Source organism: Rissa tridactyla, chromosome 5 (genome assembly GCF_028500815.1).
Source record: "Rissa tridactyla isolate bRisTri1 chromosome 5, bRisTri1.patW.cur.20221130, whole genome shotgun sequence".
Lineage (NCBI taxonomy): Eukaryota > Metazoa > Chordata > Aves > Charadriiformes > Laridae > Rissa > Rissa tridactyla.
In genome coordinates this window covers 45,747,687-45,771,313 of record NC_071470.1, presented here as the reverse complement: position 1 = coordinate 45,771,313, position 23,627 = coordinate 45,747,687, and the positions used below count along the sequence as shown (strand labels likewise).

The 23,627-nt window shown below is 40.0% G+C and overlaps 1 protein-coding gene across 5 annotated transcripts in view; it reads left to right on the top strand.

Moving 5' to 3' along the window:
• Positions 1 to 23,627, top strand: part of RAPGEF2 (Rap guanine nucleotide exchange factor 2) — a 195,102-nt gene that overhangs the window by 24,343 nt on the left and 147,132 nt on the right. Inside the window, exons 1-2 of one of the 5 annotated variants that reach the window (XM_054204344.1) lie at positions 22,712 to 22,861; positions 23,168 to 23,409. The exons of 2 other annotated variants lie outside the window; for them this stretch is intronic. Coding sequence is in view for 2 of the 3 variants with exons in the window: in XM_054204342.1 (XP_054060317.1) it covers positions 22,673 to 22,861 (189 nt within the window). In the remaining variant the exon portion in view is untranslated. Of the gene's footprint in view, positions 1 to 19,894; positions 22,862 to 23,167; positions 23,410 to 23,627 lie in introns of those variants that run through there. 2 more of the 5 variants (XM_054204342.1, XM_054204341.1) reach the window with 2 other exon arrangements.

Sequence of the window (23,627 nt, the reverse complement as noted above, 5' to 3'; positions counted from 1 at the left end):
AAGGAAATTTCTGGCTTATGTTTGTGAAGATAACTTGGCACGTTTGACAAGTTCAAGGTGTTTTGTTTTTTTTTTCATTCTGTATTGTCACAGCCTCGGCATCTCTGCTGCTGCGTATAACTTTCTCATGGTATAAGAGCAAAATGACTTGGCAGCAGCAAAATGAGAAGAAAGATGCCATTCCTCCTGTGAGATGAGGTTTTGTTAGGCATCCACAGAAGAAAACTTGCACGTAGGTTCAGACTCAGGGAGGGGCAGTGTGGACCAGGTAAGATGTTAGGAAGTATGGGATCTTGTAGCCAGTGGGAAAGGCTCCTGAAGAGAAGAGACCACTATTAGCGAACGATGCTACTGCTTACTTTTGAAATGAGTGGGAGTGGTACAAAGCTAACTTATTTGAAAATACTGGCTTTCAAGGTCTTCTCAGCCTTCTCCTACAGATTCCTTGTTTTGCTGCAACAGTGACTGGAGGGGAATCTTAACGAAGGAGAATCCTCAATTAGTACCAAAGTGTGCAAGGAGGAATGTTGCCAGTATCTCTTTTAGTCCTGACCCTCCTCATGTTTTTCGTGTTCTGTTCAGCAATTATGCTGTCAGGGATGCTAACTGATTGACAGCTATGCTTTGCATATTGGACAAGTGAGTGACAGAAACAAAACGGTCTTTGTGGCTTTGAAAGAGGCCTGATTTGTGTTGGGTGGAATATATGCAATTTTATGCTGCTAGTTAAAATGCAGGATTTAATTGAAAGAAGTAATGCCAGCTCGCTTGTGTAGCAAATAGGAAGGAAATAAACATTGTAAAATAAGTATGTGGATATATTCTTGTTTTCTAGGCTTATTAACTTGCTATAATGTCTTTACGGGACTGCCTAGTAATAGCAAAGTTATCAGTCCTAGCAATCATGTTGAGACTTTTTTGTGATTCTTCCATTGTCTCAACTCATAAAGAAGCTAGAGTAATGATACTGACGGGGGAAAATTAGTAGAAGTTTAATATTATAGTGTAATTAAATACTGAGTTAACACCTGTCTTAATGGAAGACAAAGTACTACTTGCCTGCCAAGTTCAAAGACTTCGTGCTGTCCTTCCTGATACCAGCCTAATGATAAAGGCCTTTCTTATGGCAATTTCCCCATATTTGATAGTTTTGGGAGGCTTAGCTGAAATTTCTATAGTACTGAAATATTTTTGTTGTATGTGTTTCGTACTTCCTTCATTCTCCCAGATGTAGGACTTTCTAAGGCGAAGCGCCCGAGTAAGCAGAGCTCTTGAGATGGGCATCTCTCTCTCTGCTCTGGAGAGACTCTGCTGCATCCTACGAGTGCGTTTTTGATGTGCACAATCTTGATACTTCTTAGAAATATGCTCAGAAATACTTTAAACACATCGAAGTACATAGAACAGACTTCCTTGCAATTTCTCGATATGCAAGCTTCAGGTTGACTAAAAACTTTTAGTGGCCAATTCATTTGAAAGGATATACAAGTTTTCTTCTAAGGATTGTAATAAGGATTCTTGAACTCTGTGGTGTGGTTACACCAATCTATTAAACACAACATCGTTAAGAAAAGGATGTGTATACAATTTTTATGGGGTAATTAAATGAGGCCTGAAAAGATAGCCCTTTTCAATCCTGACCCTGTGAATTGATTTAGCTTACAGTTTTGTTATTTTAGTTAAGAGACTTTGGTAATGCTGGAACTTGGTGATGTGAACTGTGTGCCTCGCTCAGATGCTTTCCAACAGTAAAATGGTAGTTTTGGGTGTGTAAATTGTATATGTATTGTCTGGCATCTACCATCTATCACCTTAACCTCTGAGCTCCTCTTGTCACAAAAAATGGCTTTTAAGGCATGTGTTTTCCCTCTGCTTCCATAGTCTGTTGTGGATATAGGGGACCATGACCTGCAAGGGTTTATAATAAGGTGCTTACAGCCTGTGGCTTGATTTCATGGTCTTTCTTTATACAAAATGTTGTAAACAAAGATTTTATTTGAACTGAAAGGGAAAGCAAGATATTTTACCCCAAACAAAATATGTAAGTAATTCATGCTCTCCAAGGGAACTTAGAGTTCATTAAAGGTCATAAGTCAAATGTCTAACTTCTTGGCTTTCCTTGTCATGAAAATATTTTCATGTCACTGTGATGTGTCTAAATATAGTGACCATATCCCCATATTTTTGTGCAGTTCCAAACAAAAATGCATCCTGTTGATCATGTAAAAATATCTAATTGATATCTACTTTAAAAAAAAAAGAAGAGCGGTTTTGTTTCCTTGAAGATTGAGGGTGGGGTCACTGGTAAGGAAGAGAGATGTTTGCAGACAGGAACTCTCAATTTTTTTGAAACGGAGACCTATCTTTCAAGAAGGATGAATATTTTTATTCTGTTATTTAAGTTGATATGAACCTCAGAGTATCATATAATCCAAATGGAAAATAATGTAATGGAAGCTGTCTTCTCATGGTATTTTCTACCTGAAAACAAATGGGAATGGTGCATGCTGGTCCTTTCTGGGGGAGAAACCCAACAGTCCAGGACTAACCAGGTTAGACCAAGCACAGGAGTGTGGATATTCTAGAAGCTCTAACTTGCTGTTGGTTATGTTTATACTCAATCTTATACTTAGGGCTTCATCTTTGCTCAAATCATGGTTTAGTGTGTTTTTGGTTTTTTTTTTTCCCCTCAAAAAAACAAAATTCCAAGTTTGTTTAAGGTAGGTATCTTGATTTGTGTGTGCGTGTGTGTCCCCATTTTATAAAGGCGTGATTTCTTGTATGACTCAATTTTATACGAATAAAAACAGTTAAAGTGTTGAATTTGGTAACAATGAGTCCTACAGAAAGTGTAGAAGGGTGGATTGATTTTTCCCAACAAATATGTGATCCAAATAATGGCATTGTCAACAATTGATTATCAAATGTACATTGTGATTAAGGAAGACTGGGACATGAGTGGTGGCAGTGAGCAAAAGACGTAAGCCTGAACCATAGCGTCAGGATGGGCACAGGCTTGTGATGAGGTGTTGGGTTGCACTGGAATCTCAAAGTATTGGAAAACTGTCGGTACGTGTTGTAGAGTAGCAAGGAAGGTGAAATGAACAGTTCTAACAACACATGTTAGTATATCAAACCGTATCTATTACAGTATGTGAATGTGACACCCCTGTTGGAACAGCATACAGAGAGGTATGAATTGCTATGGAGTAAACCAAAAACAACCACTGATTGTTATCTCACTTGAATAAATTGCTATCAAAGACAGTCCTGCCGATCTGTAACCCTTCCTAAAGGTAGCCTAAAGGGTTTGTCTAGCTTTTATTTCCCTAACTTCTATTTTGCTTATCACCTTATCATCATGACGCTTTACCTGCTTTGACTCAGTAACTTAATATTTGCTATAACCTACCTGGTAGTCCTTGTACGGCTTCTCCTTTTGAGCTCAAAATTAACGAAGGTAAATACAGGAGGGATTAGCTTTTGGATGCTTAGCTGTTACATTTGCATAACTTAATGGGGGCAAAGAAAGAAGAGAAAAGATGGTTGTGATGACTTGTGATTTGTGAGTGTTTTCTGGCCCGGAATTCAGAAAACACTGGAGAGGAAAGTGATGGAAAAAGGTGTTTATGGAATTAATGAAAAAGGGGAAGGAAGACAAAATGGAATCAGAATATTCAGAAAACATGTTTCTAATGAGGGGCTGCACAAAGAAAGTTTCCTGTGGGAGGATATCAAAACCACCCTGACCCACCGCTTGCTGCTTGGTTGCACAAGGTGGCCGAGGACGTGCTGTGGAGGAACCTGGTGGGCAGGTGCTCGTGGAGGACGTGCCATTTGATGCGGCGGTAATCTTTTTGGCTGGCTCTTAATTTCTGTGATTCAGTTTTACAGCACAGCTGCTGTGTGGGACCGGCTCCTGTGTGTGACTGCTGCAGTATTTATGAAGTGCAAATGAGTAGGATTCGTCTTTGTTTGCGGCAAGGCAGGTTAGAGATAATAAATGGTAATTGTTTGGTAATGAGAGAGGTGTCACTTCCCAAATGAGCTTAAGCTATGCTTTTCTTCTAAGCAATTGTAGTCTTTTGTTTGCTACAGCAAATGACAACTTTTACATAACAGAAAAAGATGGTGTACAGAAATTATCCTAACACTGAATAAATCTGTTCAAGTATGATCTCATTCAGTTCCCTAAATGGCTTTTATCCTTGTGTAAAGCAGCAGCTGGGAAGTTGGGAAGTGTGATACCATGGAATACTGGCCCCCCAGAAAGTGCAACGGTGCAAGTCTCTCCCTGCCTGCACCTCTTGAAGCTTTTGCCTGTAGTAGGAGTTAGTTTAAAAAAAAAAACAACAAACAAACAAACAAAAACATTTGGGATTTTTCAGATCATAGTGAAACTTGGGAAAAAATGGGATAATACATTTCTTTTAGAAGTGCTAATTCTAGGTAGTGGGACTCACCACTCAATAGCTATGCAAAGGATAAACGTTATGTGCTTAATGTCAATATTTTTAAAGCTGGATTCACTGTGCACACTACTTAATGCTGAAAAAGGAGTTTAATACAGGAAATCCTGTTTGGGTGCCACTGGGAGGATGACAAGGGAACGTATTTCAGAAACAAACTTATTTGGCAGAACCAACAGCTGGTTTTGAGCCGTGTTGGCAGACGTTGATAGCTCTGACTGTCTGGGGTTTTTTTTCTTGTTAATGTTGTGGCTGCTCTTTTCCTGTTACCTTTCATGTATTGGCTTTCTTCTTTTTGCATACCATTTTAAATTGGTACTCCACAGCACAATTATGGAATTTTTACATTCCAGATCATAGACTCTTATGAAATTAGAATAATGTCATTAGACAACTTTAAGCTGGCGTTTTCCTTTCTGTACTCATGCCAGGATGTGATTGTTGGGTGCATTAAATGAGACATATGAACTGAGCAATTGAGAAGGCTGAAATTCTGTTGAAATGGTGCTGGAGGATACTGCATGCCTGATAGATAGCTCTAAAAAGGACTACCAAAAAGGCATTTGAGGGAACTACCTGAATGATATGAACTCTGTTAGAGACTTGGATTTTGCTGCTTTCCTCCCAGAGCTTTACTTTTGGGGGGAGATCCCTGGTTAGCAGAAGCCTCTGGTCTAGTAGCACTGCGTACGGAGAGACGACAAGATAAACCAAAGAGATTCATGATCTGAATAACTAGGAAAATGTTAATTGTCAGGAAGTGCTTGAGGCAGGTGACTATTGGGGTCTGAGCAGATTTTCTTGCTTGAAATCGTAGATCAAGAACTGTTCTATACTAGTGGGTGTAGAAGTTATAGGTGTGCTTCTGTATGTGGTGGTATGGTCTGCTGCCTATGGGAGATCAGACTGGTGGTTCTGCACTTAAAACTGATCATAGAATCATAGAATGGTTCAGGTTGGAAGGGACCTTAAAGATCACCTAGTCCAACCCCCCTGCCATGGGCAGGGACACCTCCCACTAGACCAGGCTGCTCAAAGGCCCATCCAGCCTGGCCTTGAACAATTCCAGGGATGGGGCATCCACAGCTTCTCTGGGCAACCTGTTCCCGTGTCTCACCACCCTCACAGTGAAGAATTTCTTCCTAGTATCTAATCTAAATCTACACTCTGTCCGTTTAAAACCGTAACCCCTTGTACCATTACCTGATGAATGGCACACTGTGAATTCCAGCTATTACTCTTTTTCTGGAACACTTTGAGGTATTTGGCATGATTCAGTTGCAGTCTAGCTTTTTGCTATTAAGATATTCAATGAAGATGAGTAACTGTACTTGGTGTAGGTTATCTTGATGTTCTCTAGTTTAAAGAATCTCATAAACTAGTGAGGTCTCTAGACTTGTCCGGATCAGCTGGTGTCTGGATTTAGTGACTGACTGTAAACTGTATTCCTTCTGAATTTCTCACTTTGGATTGATAGACTCAGTGCTTATAACAAAAATTTTATTAGCAGCTTAGTATTTTAAAATATGACTTTATTTATCTATACTAGCTTTTCCAAGTTTGTTATTGTGTGCCTGGTCCCATTTGTAGGCATAGAACTATGAATTTGCACTCCATCTCCCCTTCACCCTTCTTTCAAAGGAATCTGTTCATAATTCAACAAAGCAAGCAGCTTGCCAACGTTGATATTTTTCGAGCCGCGTAACTGCTGTGAAGCATGAGAACTAAAGAGCTGAGGAAATACTTAAAGTTGCTATTCTCCTGACTTTAATTGGTTTTGCCCTTCTCACTCATTTTCCACGAATGAGAGGACTCGATTGAAACTTTCCATTTACAGTAAATATATTCAATAGGAAAAAAAGGATAAAATGGGAAAGAAATTTTTCAACTTTAAAGACGATATTGAGGACTTCCCCGTCTTGTTGATTGTGTTGGGTTTATTGAATGCTGAACTGTGCCGGAGTTACCAGTGAAGCAGCCCCTGCTTCCCCTGCTACCTCCGATGCTGATCAGTAAGGATGCAGCTAAGGATATAAGTTGGTTTTGGTTTAGTTTTGGTTGAACAAAGGTTACTAAGTAATGTTTAAACTCAAGTTTATGAACAAATTGATACTAAGTACTATCCTTCTGTGTCTGTGTTCAGAAAGCTAATTGTTATGTGGGCAGCTTAATTTTTTTTTTCTCAGTAGTGGAGGCCTGCTCAGATACTTAGTTTTTTCCTGGTCCATTACTTTAATTTTCATTTTTCTTAACATAGCTGAGTGTCTTCAGTGTTTAATACCTGTGTTTAATACAACTGTGACCGGTTCTAAATTCTCCTGAGTCACCTTAAATAAGGCCAGTGCTGGTGGGAGGAAGGGGGAAAGCAGGAGAAACAATAGTTTGTACCACCCAAATTGAGCAAGAAGTTTCTTGCTGCATGCAATTTCTGAGAAATCCAAATTGCGTTGGTCTCCAGAAGATGGAGCTTTAATTATACCCTCTGAAATGTTGCTTGTCCTTATTTATCTTTTCAAAATTCTGGTCAAGCTTTTGTGTCCAGCATTATTCCAATTTTTGAACAAAAAGAACATGCTCTCCTTTCAAAAATGCAAGTGAACTTTTATATTAAATCTCTTACAGCATTGGTGTCAGTTCACAGTTGCAGGAAAAGGAGAATAAAATGCTTGGCATCCAGACAGTGAATCTTGACACTGGCAGTTGATGAGTAGTAAAAAAAAAAAAAAAAAAGTAATTTTAAGTTTAAAATTGTGCTCCTTAGAAGAATGAAGTATTGTGAAGCAGAAAAAAACACTTATAGGCTTTAGGTTCGGTGTTGAAGTGTTGATAGCTCTACATCATGCAGTGAATTTAATTTTTTGCTTCTCTTTCAACTGTTTTAATTCAGTAATCAGTGTAGTCTATGCAGCTCTATTTTTGCTGACAGCATTGGTTAGGCACAATTTATTTAAAATAGGGCATTTTGAAAGCTTTAATGGCAAGAAGAGATCATTCACCTATTTGTAACCCATGGTTCTCAGGGCGTAGGTGAAAGCTGAGAAAGGACTCTGTCTTGGAGGTACACAAGAACTACAATTCTCTGATTCAGCTCATGGAAGAAAATGATCTATGGTTAATCTTGTCACCTTCCTTCTCCTAATTCATGTGCCAAAAGGTAGGAAGGATAATAGGGAAGGATGTGTGCCAGACCCGAGATGAGTATCAAAGATAGAGTGAAGGGAACTCAACTTACTGGTTTCAGAGTCCTGAAACTAATTACCATGCCTGGGCTGGTACTAAAGAATGAGGAACTGGGGATACCACTCTCCTTACTAATATTAACTTTGTAAGTGTCAAATTGATGCTTGAATGTAATCCCAAGTGTCTGCCACTCATTCATCTGCGTGTCCTATTTCTTAAGCTGAAAACAAGTAGCTCAGTTTGGGGCAGACGGTGGGCGGGGACTCGTGAAACGTGCGTGGTGTTACCCTTGGTGAGCTATACAAACTTCCTAGCTAATCTGTTGAATTATGATTACTGGTCTAAACAGTAAAGCATGCAACTGTTAAACTTCCCTGTGCAAAGCAGGGCACTAGTCTTCCTACTAACTAGGAAATGAATAAATTGATTTTTGTTTTAATTTTATTTTTCCCCCCCCACAAATTGCAGTTCTGAAGTGGGCTGGGACATTCGGCTTGAATGAAAAAACCCTTGCTAGTGTTTAAGTCGTGGTGGTTTTTATGCTGTTTTTTAAAATCTTTTCAATAACTTTCCCCAATACTACAAATAGTTGAGTAACGCTTCTTGGTAACCATAGGAGTTGAACTCACTGCGCTTCCTACTCTTGGACTTGGTGAAATGCGCACATGCTCTCTCTATTCCTTTTTATTTTATGGCGAGAATAACCATCATCTTAAAAGCCAAACATCCTAATTATCAAGGTAATAAATGGTTGATAGTAGCTGTAGCCTAATGATGCAGAGTCTTTGCACCATCTCCTACAGGTGTTTCCTAATGAAGGGCAGATGGCTGATATGTTACTGACTCCTTGGGGACAGCAGGTTAGGAGAAGGCAGCTAGAGCTTACGGCTTCTAGAAAATAAATTTAACTCCGTGTAATTTCATTCCTTTAAGGGTTTCTCCTTGTTTATGTCCTTGCTAGAAACTTTAAAAGGTTTATGTAGCTTTTACTAAAAGCAAAATTAAGAAAGAATACGGAATTTTGAGCTTGCTGTTTGATTTAAGTTGCAAGCCTTTAGGAATTGGGTGAGCATGTGTAAATTGTAATAGTTTGTATATATAACTTGTAGCATAACTATTGCCAAATCTAAGCAAGCAAAAATCACGTGATGGGCCTGAACTGTGTAACTGGCTTGTTAATGAAATGAGAAGAGGGTTTGTTTTGTTTTTCTAACATCATACACTTGAGCCTTGTTTTAGGACTGAAACAGAAGAGCCCCTTGGGTGACAGAACCCATCTTTTGCAGTTACAAACTGTTATGTGGCACAGTGTTTCCTAAACTGTTTGTATTCCTTCCCAAATTTACATTGCAGTGGTGCTTACATTCTTAGGCCAGTTTTTTCTTCTGATAGTCTGTATATTCTGTTTAAGTTGAGAGACCTGCAATTGCCTGTGTCCTCTTGTGTTGTCTTCACATAGCCGGCTTTGGGGGAATCCTCTCTTGCAGAGCAGGCTCTGTTCTGCAGCTCTTCTGCTTTTGAATGAATTTGAAGGAAATGATTAGGTGGGGTCTCAAGAGCAGTTTGTAGAAAGGCTTAAATAGTTCTGCTCCTATAGGATTTACTTCTCTCATGGCTATGTTAATGGATCTTCAAAACTGTCATGTTATCAAGTAGTATGTAAGTATTTTTTATTAGTTTGTATATGTTTTTGCATTGTGTATGACTGATTTTTTTATTATTTTTTTTAAATATTGTTAAAACCCATTTGTTTATGCTTTGTTCATCCACTGGCTGTACAGTCCCAACTTAGTACCTTTAGCAGAGTTTTTTTTTTGGTCATAGCCATAAGTTTGGGGGAAAAAAGTTTAATAATGAAAAGATTGGCTTTAAAATCGGCCCACAAAGGTATTCCAGTAATACCTTTCTATAATACTTTGCTGTATTCCTTTTTAACTAAATCCTCAGCTTTTGTTTCTTTAAAAATAGTTACATTCTCCAGCTTTAAAAGTTTTCTACGTGGCACTGTATTCAATGTGTTGTTCATTAAAACAATCTAATCTTTCTGGATTCTATCTTAAGCAAGCAAAAAAAAAATATAAATAACTGAATGTAACCAAAATAGTGTAACTAAGAATGTGGTTTTGGTTATATCACTGCCTGTGTGTTGTAATGACTTACACTTTCGGATCCGCGACCTTTAAAATTGTTAAAAAACCTTCTATGTTGACAAGCCTAGTTTCTTACATGCCCTGTTTAAATGAAGCCTCTACAGGCGCTCTGTGTGTGTGTGCCCATCACTTGGCAGATATGCTGGAAATCCCAGCACGGGCGAGCTGTTCTGTTTGAGTATTATGGGATGACAGTGATCCAGCCCTCTGATTTAGTGCGTTAACCTTTTTGCCTTCTGCTTGTATTTAGTGTATGGTAGTTCACACTTCCATATGTGGGTATTTTGTTTGGGTTGTTATTTTTTTTCTCCCATTAATGGTTGTTGTTTTGCCTCTTACATCCAGTGTTACGTTTTCTTCTTGACTAACTGTACGGATACAGTTTATTTTGAAGAAGGTGATACCTAATCTCCCATTACACATTTTGGAACAGCCCCGTTTTTTCTTTCTTTGCTCTCTACTAAGGTGCTTGAAGAAGCTTTGGATGTTTAATTTGCCTTGCAAGCTTCAGCTCTGTTTGATTTATGATGATTCTTCTTTCTGTCACTGCACATCCTGGTGTCAAACTGTGGCTTCTGCTATAGAGTGAGTGACACCATATTGAGAATACATGCAGGCTGCTGATTACCATGGAAAGAGAGGAGACAAGCGCTCGGGAGTGTGATGAGGTAGTAAAAATGGCTAGTTTACAAAAATACCTTTCCAAATTTGTTGTCACTGTTTTAAGACATTGCTGTAGAGAGCAGAACAAGTTCTGTAAAAAGCAGAACAAGAGATCAGCCCTGAGTGGAAGGACTTGGAGATATTGGTGGATGAGAAGCTCAACATGAGCCAGCAATGTGTGCTCGTAGCCCAGAAAGCCAACCACATCCTGGGCTGCATCGGAAGAAGCATGGCCAGCAGAGTGAGGGAGGTGATTCTGCCCCTCTACTCTGCTCTGGTGAGACCCCACCCGGAGTACTGTGTCCAGCTTTGGAGTCCTCAAAACAAGAAGGACATGGATCTGTTGGAATGGGTGCAGAGAAGGGCCATGAAGATACTCAGGGGGCTGGAGCACCTCTGCTATGAAGACAGGCTGAGAGAGTTGGGGTTGTTCTGCTTGGAGAAGAGAAAGCTCCGGGGAGACCTTATAGCAGCCTTTCAGTGCCTAAAGGGGGCCTACAGGAAAGATGGGGAGGGACTCTTTATCAGGGAGTGTAGCGATAGGATGAGGGGTAACAGTTTTAAACTGAAAGAGGGGAGATTTAGATTAGATATTAGAAAGAAATTCTTTCCCATGAGGGTGGTGAGACACTGGAACAGGTTCCCCGGGAAAGTTGTGGCTGCCCCATCCCTGGAAGTGTTCAAGGCCAGGTTGGATGAGGCTTTGAGCAGCCTGGTCTAGTGGGAGGTGTCCCTGCCCATGGCAGGGGGTTGGAATGAGATGATCTTTAAGGTCCCTTCCGACCCTAACAATTCTGTGATTCTTAAACTGCATTGGTAATGTCTGAGCCGCAAAACATCTGCAAATGAACATAAACATGTGCGGTCTGAAAGTAAGGCAATTTTGCCAAAAGAGGGGAGTGAAAGCAGTGGTTCTCATTTTGTTCTTGGTATCCAACAAACTCGTCTGAGGGATAACTAAGTGATCAGACTGCATCTGTGTATGGCTTGGGTGACTGCAGATCGAGTTTTCGAACAAGCTGCGTATGATTCTGTCGGTGTTTTTTTCAAAGCTATTGTGTTCTAGAACATTTATAGACAAATTATTGATACCAGCGTCACATAACAGATGTTGTAGAGTAAACATTGGTGATGCCATACAAGGAGAAAAGCATTGACATGTTCATACAAATATTCAGTTTTGTGTAAAATGACTTGTGATTTACTTTCTCTAGTTCATCTGGTAATTGTCCAACACCTGGGTAGGTAAAGAACACAACAGTGTGTAAGTTGCTGCTTAAAATTGTGGTTATCCTTGAAATCGGGGAAGGGGGGGGAGGGATCAAACATTTCATGTTGAAAAAAGGTAATTAGCCTTATTTCAATTAACAAGGTAATGCACCTGTAATTCTTAGGATTCCAGGCTCAGCGTTAAAACCTCGAATCAAGTAGGCAGATGTCCTTTCTACGGAGGATGTTGATCACCTTTGTCCAATCATCTTTCCCCAAAGTGTGCTTTTGCCAAAAAAAAAAAGCAGATATTAAATTCTAACATTCTGCACATGCAGATCCTTGTTCAGGAAGATGAATGGGAAAAGTAAAATTTGAAGATCTGCAAAAGTCTGTTTAGGTGATAGTGTTTCTTCTGCTCAAAAATAAAGAAAACAAGTTGTTTTCATAGACAAGGAAGGAGAGAAGCAATTTTTGTGCTTGTTCTGGAATAACAAGTTTTCTTTTCATCTTAATAGGCCAAAATTTTTGAATGTGCAACTGTTGTTAAATCGTAACTGTGCAAAAAAGGTATAGAAATTGCAAATGCTTATTCAGTCACCGCAAATACAATGAACAGTTGTAGGGCTAGTAATCATCTGTGTATTTGGTGCGCTGTTTTGGCGTTCAAATCTCAGATGCAATTACAAAGTAAATTTAACAGTAAATGTTGGTGCTGTTTGAAAGAATATGAAGTGGTATGTGACCCTTTTTTTTTTTTTTTTTTTTTTTTAAAAAAAAAAAAGCAGACTCAATAAAAATATATAAGTGTCAAGGGCTGGTTGTAAATAAACCAGCAATCTTATATAGCAAGTGCCTGGGGTTGGGAGTTGTGCAGAGGAGAGAAGGAAGGAAAGCTGTGCCTCCCTTAATTTGCTGGTACTGTGATACCTTTGGGAAATAAAAAGTAAGGGGAACAGTATGGGTCGTGATCTTTCCTGATCATATCTTTGCCACAGCGGAAATGCTCAGATGAGTTGTACTGCTATAGCTGTTCTTCCGAAGAGTTTGTTTTGCTGGGAAGAAGGGGATATTTCCTTATGCAGTAAGGAAGGTGCTTCTTTTTTACCCCTGTGTCTTTGTGTTCGTGCTGCAGCTGACCTGCTCAAATTCTTCTCTCTGTTTTGAGTGGCTTTTTTTTTGTCTTAGTATGGCGATGCTTTCTGTTGTCAGTAGCTCATACTTCCAATGCAGCCTCAGTGCATATGGTATATAATTTTGCTTATTTCACACACGTATTGGTTGGAGTAGGAAAAAAAAAATCAAAACTGGAGGAAGAGGAGTTGCTTTGTACTGGGACACAAGAAATAGCTATGTTGAAAGCTGTCCAGAAGTCACTGATTTGGACAGCTGGAAATATTTCTGATGAGAATGTTGTGCATCGCCTTGTTACAGGGGGCAGTCGTACAAAAAGACTTCTAGATATTCCGCTCAGTCATGTTATGTATAGTACCTAATACAGATAATAAATTGAGTGCTGCTGTAGCTTATCTGGTGTTCAGTTTAAGGAGACCTAGGATACTATTGCTGTGCTTTGAGCATATGTTAAAGAAATAATGTGTTTTTCCTTTGGTCTAATATGGTTTCTGTCAGCTTGAACTGCAACTAGAAAAATACCTCTTTGGTATTGTACGGTGTATGATCCGTCACAAACTTTGTAGTGTGCTTTTTTTACTGTGACTTTTTTTTTTAATTGGTGAAATGTGTGCAATAGGCAATTGGAAAAAAAAAAGCAAACAACCAAACACATCATTAGACTTAAAAAAATGCAGTTTTGAAGCTTTGTCCATTTTTTTTTCGAAAATAAGACAATACATTTTTTAAGAAAAACTGGCAGATAAATATGACATTAACTTTGTAATGTCAAGACTCTTGACTCATTGCTATAAAAGTTAATGTGTTTGACTGCACAGTTGTCTATCTGATGAGCTTGTGTAGCTGCTGTATGCTATTTTTAATATATCTGGAAGCTATTTCAAGTCACTGAAATCCTTTAATTGATCGGTACTGGAATGCTATTTTTTTTAAGAAGAACTGAAAAAATAGAGTCCTTTCTGAAAAATGGTTTGAGAACTTAAAAAATACATGTTGCATCATGTCAGTGTGTGTAACACATCCTCTTAGCAGCTAATAAGTGACTTAGCCTGTTTTCAGATGGGATTTTTTATTATAGTTCCAGATGTTTGTAGACTTGTGTGATTCGACACAAAAATGATTTTCAAGTGGTTCTGGCCATGACTAAGAAGGAACTAGATCATCAGTAGTCTGGGGCTGTGTGAATTGGTGCAGAGTTTATTTAATTTTGAATCTAGGCTTGTTCCTTAATGTGAACATTTGTCAGAGGGATGAATATGTATGGTGGCAGCACAATTGGCTGTAAACAGTCTCTAATGCTTTTCTTTAATAAAAACATGCAAGTTAGTTATCTGAAGAATAGCGTAAGGCACTTGGTGAATACTGAATTCAACGTAGTTACTCTTGATGGAAGTCACATTCTTCTGCAAGACACAAAGAGAGTGTCACTAATTGATGCTGGAAGCTTGTGGCAGTATTGAGTGTAAAAATAGGGTTTTCCTGCTAGCAAGCACAAAAGAGAAAGTTTCCTCCAATGTAACGTGTAAACTTTTGAGATTAAAAAGCAAAACAGAGTTGTGTTCTTAGCTGTTGTTCCTTTATTTATAACAGCTCCACTAAATTTTAAGCATATTCTAGATTCTGATGGGTTGTGCTTTTGCTCCATGAGACATGCTTATGGTTTTCATTCTGACTGCAACTTTTCTCCTTCTTAAGTGCTTCTGACAATTCTTCTCCCTACCCCCATTTTTACGTTGTGGGTGTGTGGTTTTTTTCTTTTTTTTTTTCTCTGAGGGCATGCCTACCTTTCAAGTCCAGGTAGAGAACGCAAAACTTAACTCTAAATTTGCCACAGTGGTATGAAGCTCAGTACAGACAAACTACCAAAGATTGTATATAGCGTGTCAGGAATATCTGTCTGTCTATCTATCTATGTTCTTTACAAACATATATAAAAATAGATAATCTATATCTTAATTTTAGGCTGCATAGGACAGGTACAGTCTTTTTTTAGCTCAGGTATCCCTGAATTTGGAGCCTGCTGGAATGTATTTGCCTACCTGGCAGATTGTGTTGTAGATGCGTCTTGAAAGGTGGAACCACTTTCTTCTGCAGGGTGCAGCTTCTCTGTGGGCACCAGTGTTGCAGCCCAAGGTGCACCCCCACTGTAGTAGCCTGACTGGTAGGAGCTGCTGGGAAGAGTTGAGCTATAAGGCAGCTTGGCACAGGGTCTACGAGTCTTTGGAGAAAGAAAGAGTCGCTCTTCTCCCAAAGTCCTCTGCCACCAGCAGCTCCCGAGTATCACATGGAACAGCTGGATCCCAACAGTGGGCTTAACTATGTAGCCAGTGCAATACTGTTGTCTTAATACACTTTCTTAAGAAAAACTTCAATTATACTTTTATGAACTAAAGGTGCTGATGAAAAATCTAAGTATTTCTAATGTAATTTAACTGATAATAGTGCTAATTTGGATTAGTGGATGGTATAACGTAATGTAATTGGTGTCATCAGGAAGAAAAATACATCAGAGAGGTAATCTTTGACATGGATCAGTGAAGTTTTAGTATCCAATGAGGGTAGGTAACGGCTTTCTCCTTTTTCTCCTCTTCATTCGTGGATCCCCTGCTGCTCATGGCACTGGGATCCATCCTTGTCTCCTTCAGATGCAGTTTCACAAACCAGTGCTGAAGGCATTTAGATTTCCTCGTCCTCCACTCCTTGCGTCTCCCTTGTTCTTTTGGTCACTCGGGGGTGAGCTCAAAATACTGGGTACCTACAGATTGGTTTGGAGTGTGATGTATGTTAAACACTTCCTAAACTCATGCTCCTAATAAAATGTTCTTCAGTCTTGATTGTCTGGTAGCACAGGCTTTTGTATTATGTTTCTTCTATGTCCTCCTTGAAAATTTGAGGTATGATTAAAATGCAAATAAATATATACTGATAGGCCTTCCAGCTACAAAAATCTTCATGGCATCTCGGTTTTACTTTTTCCCACAGGTGAGTTGAAGTGTTGCTGGTTGTACAGAATATGACAGCTCCATAATCTGATAAATGAATGTTAAAATAAACAACAGTTCCACTCTTTGTGGTTTCCATCATTACTGTTCAGGTTTGTCTTATGTCAAGAAGCTAGAGTGTATGGAGGTGACTTGCATAAACTATTGTATTTATCTTTTCACCTTTTTGGTCCTTTATTTTTTTAAGATAGTGGTCCTCTCAATTCAAAGAAAGGGGGGAAAAAGTACACCTTGACCCTTACTTCCAATCTTCTCATGTAACCGATGGACCGCTGAAACAATAGCAGTCACATCTGATACAACATCTTATTTATAGATGGAAGCAGCTGCATCCTCTGTCTTTGCATGCAAGAAGCCCTATTGTTTTCAAGTCACCAGGTTAATGAGACTGTGGGAAAACCAAGGCCTACTATAAAAGCATTATTAAAGATAATTATTTAACACAAAAAGGAAGGGAGGATGTGGCTGGTATGACCTGCTCTTAAACTTGAGACAGGTGTGGTGTGAATGTAAAGTTGTCATCACTAACAATTAAAGCTATAGTATAGCCTTGTGTTTACTCATGGATTCTTATATCGCACTTAATGTTTGGCTGCATTAAAACCATCCATTTCCACAGGCCTGCAATTTCTGACGACTGAGGGCTGAACATTGAATAAATTCAATATGTAGGGAAAAGTCCCTGCCTTGTTATACTGCTTTTCCACCACTGAATTCTTTCTACTCGTAGGCTTCCCCCAGGTGGGTTGTCTGTCTGGGCTGCCCCGGTCGGGGCACAGTGTGGTTTCCTAGAATCATAGAATGGTTAGAAGGGTTAGAAGGGACCTTAAAGATCATCTAGTTCCAACCCCCTGCCATGGGCAGGGACACCTCCCACTAGACCAGGTTTTTCAGCAGATACTTCTGTGTCGTCCTCACTGGGGCAGGGGATTGCTGAGGCTGTAGCGGGGAGTGGGCGTCACTGTCTGTGGTACAGTTTTCTTCAACTAGGAAACGCTCCTCTGGGACCTGTGACCAGCTGGCCGGCCTCTGAAACTGGAGCATGGAATTTGGGAGCTGTAATAGGTTGTTAGGGTCCTCTGGGGGTCTTCTGTAGCATACCTGTGACTTACAGCGAATGAGGCTTTTGAAAGCTGTCTGGTCCTGGTGTAAGTGGTAAGATTTGCTGAATCCTTTGGGTGAGCTTTCTTTGTTTTTTACCAATCTACAAGAAAAACAACGAAGACACCAATAGGCCCTGAAACTTCTAGTTTGAATTGTCTTGTCCCAGGTTCTGAGTTATTGAATTTCACTGTACCACATTCTGTTGAACTGGGATTTGGACACCTGAGGCATGATGCTGGCTTGCAGGTGGTCATCAAGTCTGGGTACCTCAGAGCCTTCTTTTTTTCTAATTTCAATTAAAATTTGGCTTTAGTTCACTGATTTGAAACATTATGCTGTTCCAAGTAGGAGGGTTTTGTGTGTGTGTGTGGAGGATAGGAGTGTGGGATTCAGGATTTTTTTTTTTGCATACGCTCTTGAACTTTAAAGGTAATTAAAAACAAGGAACTTACTTTACTGGTCAGTTTGTTACTTGGCTTATGTTGTAAAGTGTTTATCATAATTTTGGCTCTTGATTTAGCCCATCTAGAGAATTTTTTTAAATGAGACACTTTATTGAAAGTCAGCAAGGTAATATCTTTTTCTTCTGGAACATATTTTTATTTTTAGAAGAAACCATTATTAGGGAGATGTTTTGCACTGCTTAGGTCTCTTGACCCTTCTTATCTTGTTGAAAATCTAGCTTCAGTAAATCTTTTAGTATTAGACTGCTTTGTTGCATGGATTCTTTGGTAAATAGATTAATCTCTGGGTCTTGTGACTGTATTAATCTTGCTCTGCTGCTTGGGTTTGTTGAGGGATTTCTGATAATTAGGACGTCTTTGTGCTTGGTCTCAAAACAGTTACTGTATTTTCCCGGGATTCTAATGGTGAAGTTGGAAACGGTGGAGACCACCAAATGTATTAGCAGTGAGAGGTTATTTGGTTACTTTTGCTTTCCATGTTGTGTAAAAAGCTTATAAATACTTCAGTAGTTTTTGTAAGATACAGACCTGAAACAGAACCTTCTAAAAACATAGTAAATGTGGGATTCGGTGTTGATGTGTTCATGTAGGAGATGTTAAAAAGAAAACAAACAGACTTCTTTAAAAAGTGCAGGCATTTTATTGCATCTTCTGATACTTCACTATGGGCGTTTGTAAACTGCGGGCTACTGCAAGGCTAAATCAAGTATTTTAATAATGTCAAAATTATTTCTACAGTAACACAGTTCTTCTTTAATGGCATCCAGGACTTTGGACAATCACATGGTGTCACTTCTTGCTGAAAAATTTGTGTTTATCAAAAGGGTTTGTTTGATTTGCCTTCTCATGCCTTTCATTAATACGTTTGGAATAAAAATGTTGATGCCAGAGCCAGGTACCAAGAGGCCATGGAATATTTCTTGTGAAGAAATGAAAGCTGTTGAGTGTATGTTTCTTGCAAGTCTGTTTCAGCATATTTCTTCCAATTACTTAACTTTCAAAATTTTACTGTTGCTTCAGTCTTATTTTAGGATGCTTTTTAGTATCACGTGAATAGCAAATAAAGGAGGCCTTTGTTTGTTTTACACGATGCTGCTTGGTCAGTATTTTTTTTGGTTTTTTTGGATAAATTGTCAACCCATAAACCTTTTTCCATATGTGGTGTGTGTTGTTATTCGTAAAGCACGCACTCACCCACAAAACACACTCCAGGAGTTAATCTGGACACATGTGAGCCATCTCAGTGTTGTGAATGCATTCCAGGCCTCTGAGACTTTCCTCTGCTGGCTTGAGGTCAGAAATAAAACTTATTCTTGGTAATAGTCGTATTAAGCACTCAAACAGCAGGCTGTTCAACTGAATGAAATGCCATGAACCAGAAGGGCAATGAGAGCATTTTTTTTGTTGTTGTTTTAATTTGCTTAAGAGAATGAGATTACAGCCAGAAAATTGTCTTGTCAGACAGCCAGATATTGACTTCTTGGTCTTCCATTGCCAAATGCTCAAGCTTCTCCAGCTCCCCCCTGCCCAAGCCCTCTGCCAGTTCACCACGAGAGCCAAGAGTGAAAGCTTAGGCTAGCCCTTTCCTTGTTTGTTGGGCAAAATGTTACCCATCAGAGATCTAGGCATTATTTTTTACAAGATCTGAAAGTTTGTGTAAGGTGTGTTTACTTAAAAACTAACAAAGCTCTGTTTTTCTTGAAGTCGTCTCTTATTTGGAGGTGATATAAAAGTATATTTATGACTTGAAAGCACGGAGGGTGCTCTGATTTGCTAACATATAACTCACTTTTAGTAACCGTACTAAGGGAAACTTGGTATTAAATATTAACTTTAATTTAGAAAGTCTGGAAAAGCTGAACTTCTGTTTCAGGTCACTTGTGTTGGTATGAAGTACTTGACAGGTTTTTTAATTTTTAAAAAGAAGTTATTCTGTGAGCATAAAGAATGTGTGTAAATATTTGTGTTTTCAAGTGTTTGATGTTCCCAACTTGTGCCTTCTGTGTGCTTCCCAGCCCTTTAGCTTGTTGCTTCCAGTTTCTTTGTATTTCTTGGTTTCATCCCTTCGTGTTGTAAATCATCCGTGTTGTCAAATAGGTTTAAAACTAAGCTAGTGGGCTCATAAGTGACAAAAATTGAGATGTACAAGTTGTGTACAAAAGCCTTCTTTCTTCAGTCAAAAGAATAAATGTATTGAAATAATAGATGGGGTCCTTGATTCACTTGTTTTATATGTACCTTTGAAAAACTAGTCCTTTGTGTCAACCTTAGCCGTTACTGTCTCTCTTCTCTGAATTATCTTTCCAGTTTTTTAGTTCAGGTTTCCAAGTTCAATCAGTTCCTGTAAAGCTGTTAGCATAGTACTGAGGGTCTTTTTTCTGCCAGGGTATCAAATCGAGCTTAAATACAAGTTTTCATTGCTGATAAACCTTTATAATTCCACTCAAATTAGTTCTGTAAAATGTTTTTTTGGTTTTTTTTTTTTTTAAGACTTCCTAGGTTTAATTGAATGAAAAAGAGAATTATAAGTAACTTTTAAAAAGTCTGTGTGAAATGAGGCCCGCTGCAACTCAATTAGTTTATTACTGGGACTTGTGCTGTCTTCTTCGAGTGTGTCTCGGGATCAGTGTTGAGTTCCCCTTCTGCTGTCCCTCGGGAATTTGAAGTCACTTGCAGCAAAAATAAGTCTGATTTGCCTTATGTAAACTCGGATATTTACCAAGTGAGACCACACTGATGCCACAAGGTGCTCAGATATTGCCAAAGCTTAACAAGAAGAAATACCTAAGCATCTATTACACAACATTGCCGCTCAAAAAATCCTTTATGCCACAGCTTAAAATATAAAAATGATGTAATTAATTCCCAAAGCACTTAATATTTTTGAAGTAACTGCAGAAAGCTCTATTGCCCAGCACAGTAGGAAGCTGACTGGTAGACTTTCTGACAGTAGCCTGAGCGTAGAGCTGTCCTGTGATCTCCCTGCACCCTCACTGCTGTGACCAATGTTCCCCAAATGCCAAAGGAGCCCTGTGCCCACCATCCCCAAGATATAGTTAAGGATACGTTGTTGACCCTAAACTACCTGGAGTTATCAGGTGGTTCACTGAAGGGCAAATAGTCTTTGCATATACTTCCGTGGCCAGCTGTACTCCCTGAGCGCCCTGTGTGTGACTCTAACCTTAACCTAGTAAATAGCTAACCTCTAATAGCCAACCTCTTACTTCTTGCTCAGCTTGTACCTTCTCTAAGTTCACAGGGCAAGTTAATAATTTCAGAGAGTATGCGTTCTTGCATTTGGTCTTGAGTTCAGGCTTTTTTTCACGTGCCGTTGGAAAGAAAATCAAGATAGCCTTGGAAGGAAACTGTTCTGTAATTTCAGGTTATTTGGGTAGAAATTCATGGCTTCTTGATATATTAAAATGAAAATGTATTATTTCAATGTTTTAAAAAGAATAATAACCAAAACCACAAAACAAGGCATTTGCTGTTCTTAACTTTTAAATTAATTCACGGTCTTCCAAACAAACAAACAAAACCAAAAAAAACGAAACCACAAAACAAACCAAAAACAAAAAAAGAAAGAAGCACAAAGAAAGGGAGTGCAACTCAATGTCAAAGTGCAGAACAGACCCCTGGGTGAGACAACTGTACAGAGCCAGCTACATCATGACTGTAACACTGGAGAATCTTCTCTGGTAAAACTTGCCGTGGAAACTTGAGGAGCAGCTGCCTCTGTCTGTCAGCATGGTCTGTCATCCGTACGGTACCCACCCGAGCAGAGCTGGCAGTGGCAGAAAGGAGCACGTAGTACATTTGCTGTGTCAATACATAACTTGTGATCCTAAAGCAATCTCTGGGAGGCTGCAAAAAGGCCTTCCCAATTCTCCAGGACAGAATTTCAATTTAACGGAGGGAGCCAATGACACTGGTGAGTGCAGGTTTCCCCAAACTGCATGCTTTTTCATGGCAAGTTTTGGGACGCTGTGCGTACTAAATGGAAGGGAGCAATTAGGATTTGGGCCAAGTGGAGGGAAGGTGTTAATGTGAACTGCAGATAGCTTAAATCTGTTGCTTGTGACAGCAATCTGCAGCCAAATCTTGCTTTGTTTTCTAGTCAGTTCAGTTGTGGAAGAATGGGTATCAAGCAAAAGCAGTGCGGTCTTGGTGTTCTGCGCTCAGAGGAGGGAAGGAAAGGAAGCCGTGGGATCCCCTATTTGAGAACAGCCATAAAGTATCTACAAAATTTTCAAGAAAATTATCTCATTGGTGATCATTTTCATGGACACATCCAGCCAATGTACTTGTTCTAGAGCTCCTGGCTGCTTCCCATACCTTCACAAGTGCCAAAAAGCTGTAGTTGAAAGTACAGCTGGAACCTACGTACAACTTTTACCAGATTCTGCAGGATTTGGCTGGCCATAAAAACGTGTGGGGCCTTGGAGCTGCTGCTTCATTCATTCAGTCTTTTTCTGGTATCTGAGACTGCCAAGAGAGGTGACAATTTCTTTCCTCCCCTGGTAGTTTCTTAGGGCTCTTTGCCCTGTAGCAGCTGCTTTGAGGTCTCTAATTCATTTCTATGCCGGCCATCAACCATGTGTCTGCCTGTTGTGCCTAAATACTAGTATTAGCGAAAATATAGAAGGGAATGCAGCAGAAATGTAGTGAACTAATTTCTTTGAATTGAGGATGAGGAAAAAGCAAACGGTAGACATATTTGCCAGTCTACAACAATTGCTAGGTTCATGAATGAGCAAAAAACCTCAGGTCTTTATGAAGTGGAGCTGGTGAAATGGGTTAAAAATGCTGGTGAGGGCAGGAAGGCAGAGGATCTAACGTGACAAATCCGGAACTTCATTTGGCAGATGTGCATGTGTCCTCTACATAGAAACAATGACTTTATAACTTGAAACCACTGTAGTTGTATCACCCATTGCAGATGAAAAGTTTACAGTCTGACTACTGTTTCTTAAACTAGACAGTTTCCCTGAGGCTACTAACCATTTGCAGATTGGTTGCAGATAAAATCCGGCAGATGAGCCACCCTTTGATATGTTGGACACTACAAATAATAATCGTGATCTGTGTTAAATGTAACTGAGGATGTTGTTTTAAAAGGAGAAAGTCTCAGCCCTTACAGGCTTCCCTGTCGGTTGTTATCTGGATTACACGTGCTGTGCTGATCTTTTAAAGAGAGGTCAGGTCCCGCCGGATGCTTTAGCTGAGAGGCAGCGCTGCGTGGAGGCTGTGAGGAAGGCTTGTGACAATGCTGGGACCGTGTGAGTCACTCCTGAGCTATGTTTCTAGACCCGGGGGCAGTGAGCAGAATGCAGAGACACCTTGGGTTTCCACAGAGCCAGTTTCGATCTAGCTCTGTTGCTCCTGAGCCGATTCCCTGTGGATCTACCTTCTGCACTTCACTCTCCTGGGTTTCTGTGGCTTATTTCACCAGTGGAGCAGTGCTGTCGAAATGCATGGAGACTGTGGTGGGTATTGCCAGGCTCCTGACTTAATGAGCCCTTCCCTGTGGGGCTGGAGAGCAGAGATCAGAAACAGTAGTTAGCTCTGCTGGTATCAGTGGAAGGCCAGTGGAGGCCAAAGCTAATAACAAGGCAGCCTGTGTCTCGGTTCCTCGTGCAGAACGCCACAGACGTGGTGTCCTCGTGCCTTGCCCTCCCGGTCCTCTGCAGCCTGAGAGCTGATTCACCTCAGTCACCGTGCCCAGCCTTTGTAGGAGTCTTCTGCTTTTAGTCACACTCTCGCTAATCATCCCTCTTCCTCTGTGCCCAAAGCTCAGGAGTGCTGCTGAACACCGACCAGCCACGAGTCCCACGCCCTGTGCTCCTGGAATATCCTCCTGGCTGCCACCTGTCTCCTGGAGAAGGAGACGGTGGTGCTTCTGCCTGGGTCTCCCATGTCTTGTCATCCAGCATCATCCTAGGCCAGCGTACCTTCAGGAAATGTTCACTGCTGTTTGAAATCACGTTTGTCACACCTATGTTCTTGTGCCAGACTCAGGAAAAGGAGTGGAAAGGTATTTGTGTCTCATGTTTTAGGACATTCTAGGGCTGTGCAAGCAGGTAATTAACGTTGGTCATATTTCTCAGTACACTTAGGAATGCTTTGTTATGGACTTGGTGCTCAAATCGGTTGAGAGTTGGGTTTCTAATTCCATTGGAAGGGCTTCTGTGGGGCAGGGATAGGATCTCTCCCATCTCTCACCTATTGTCCCTGGGAGTGCTTTGGGGAGGG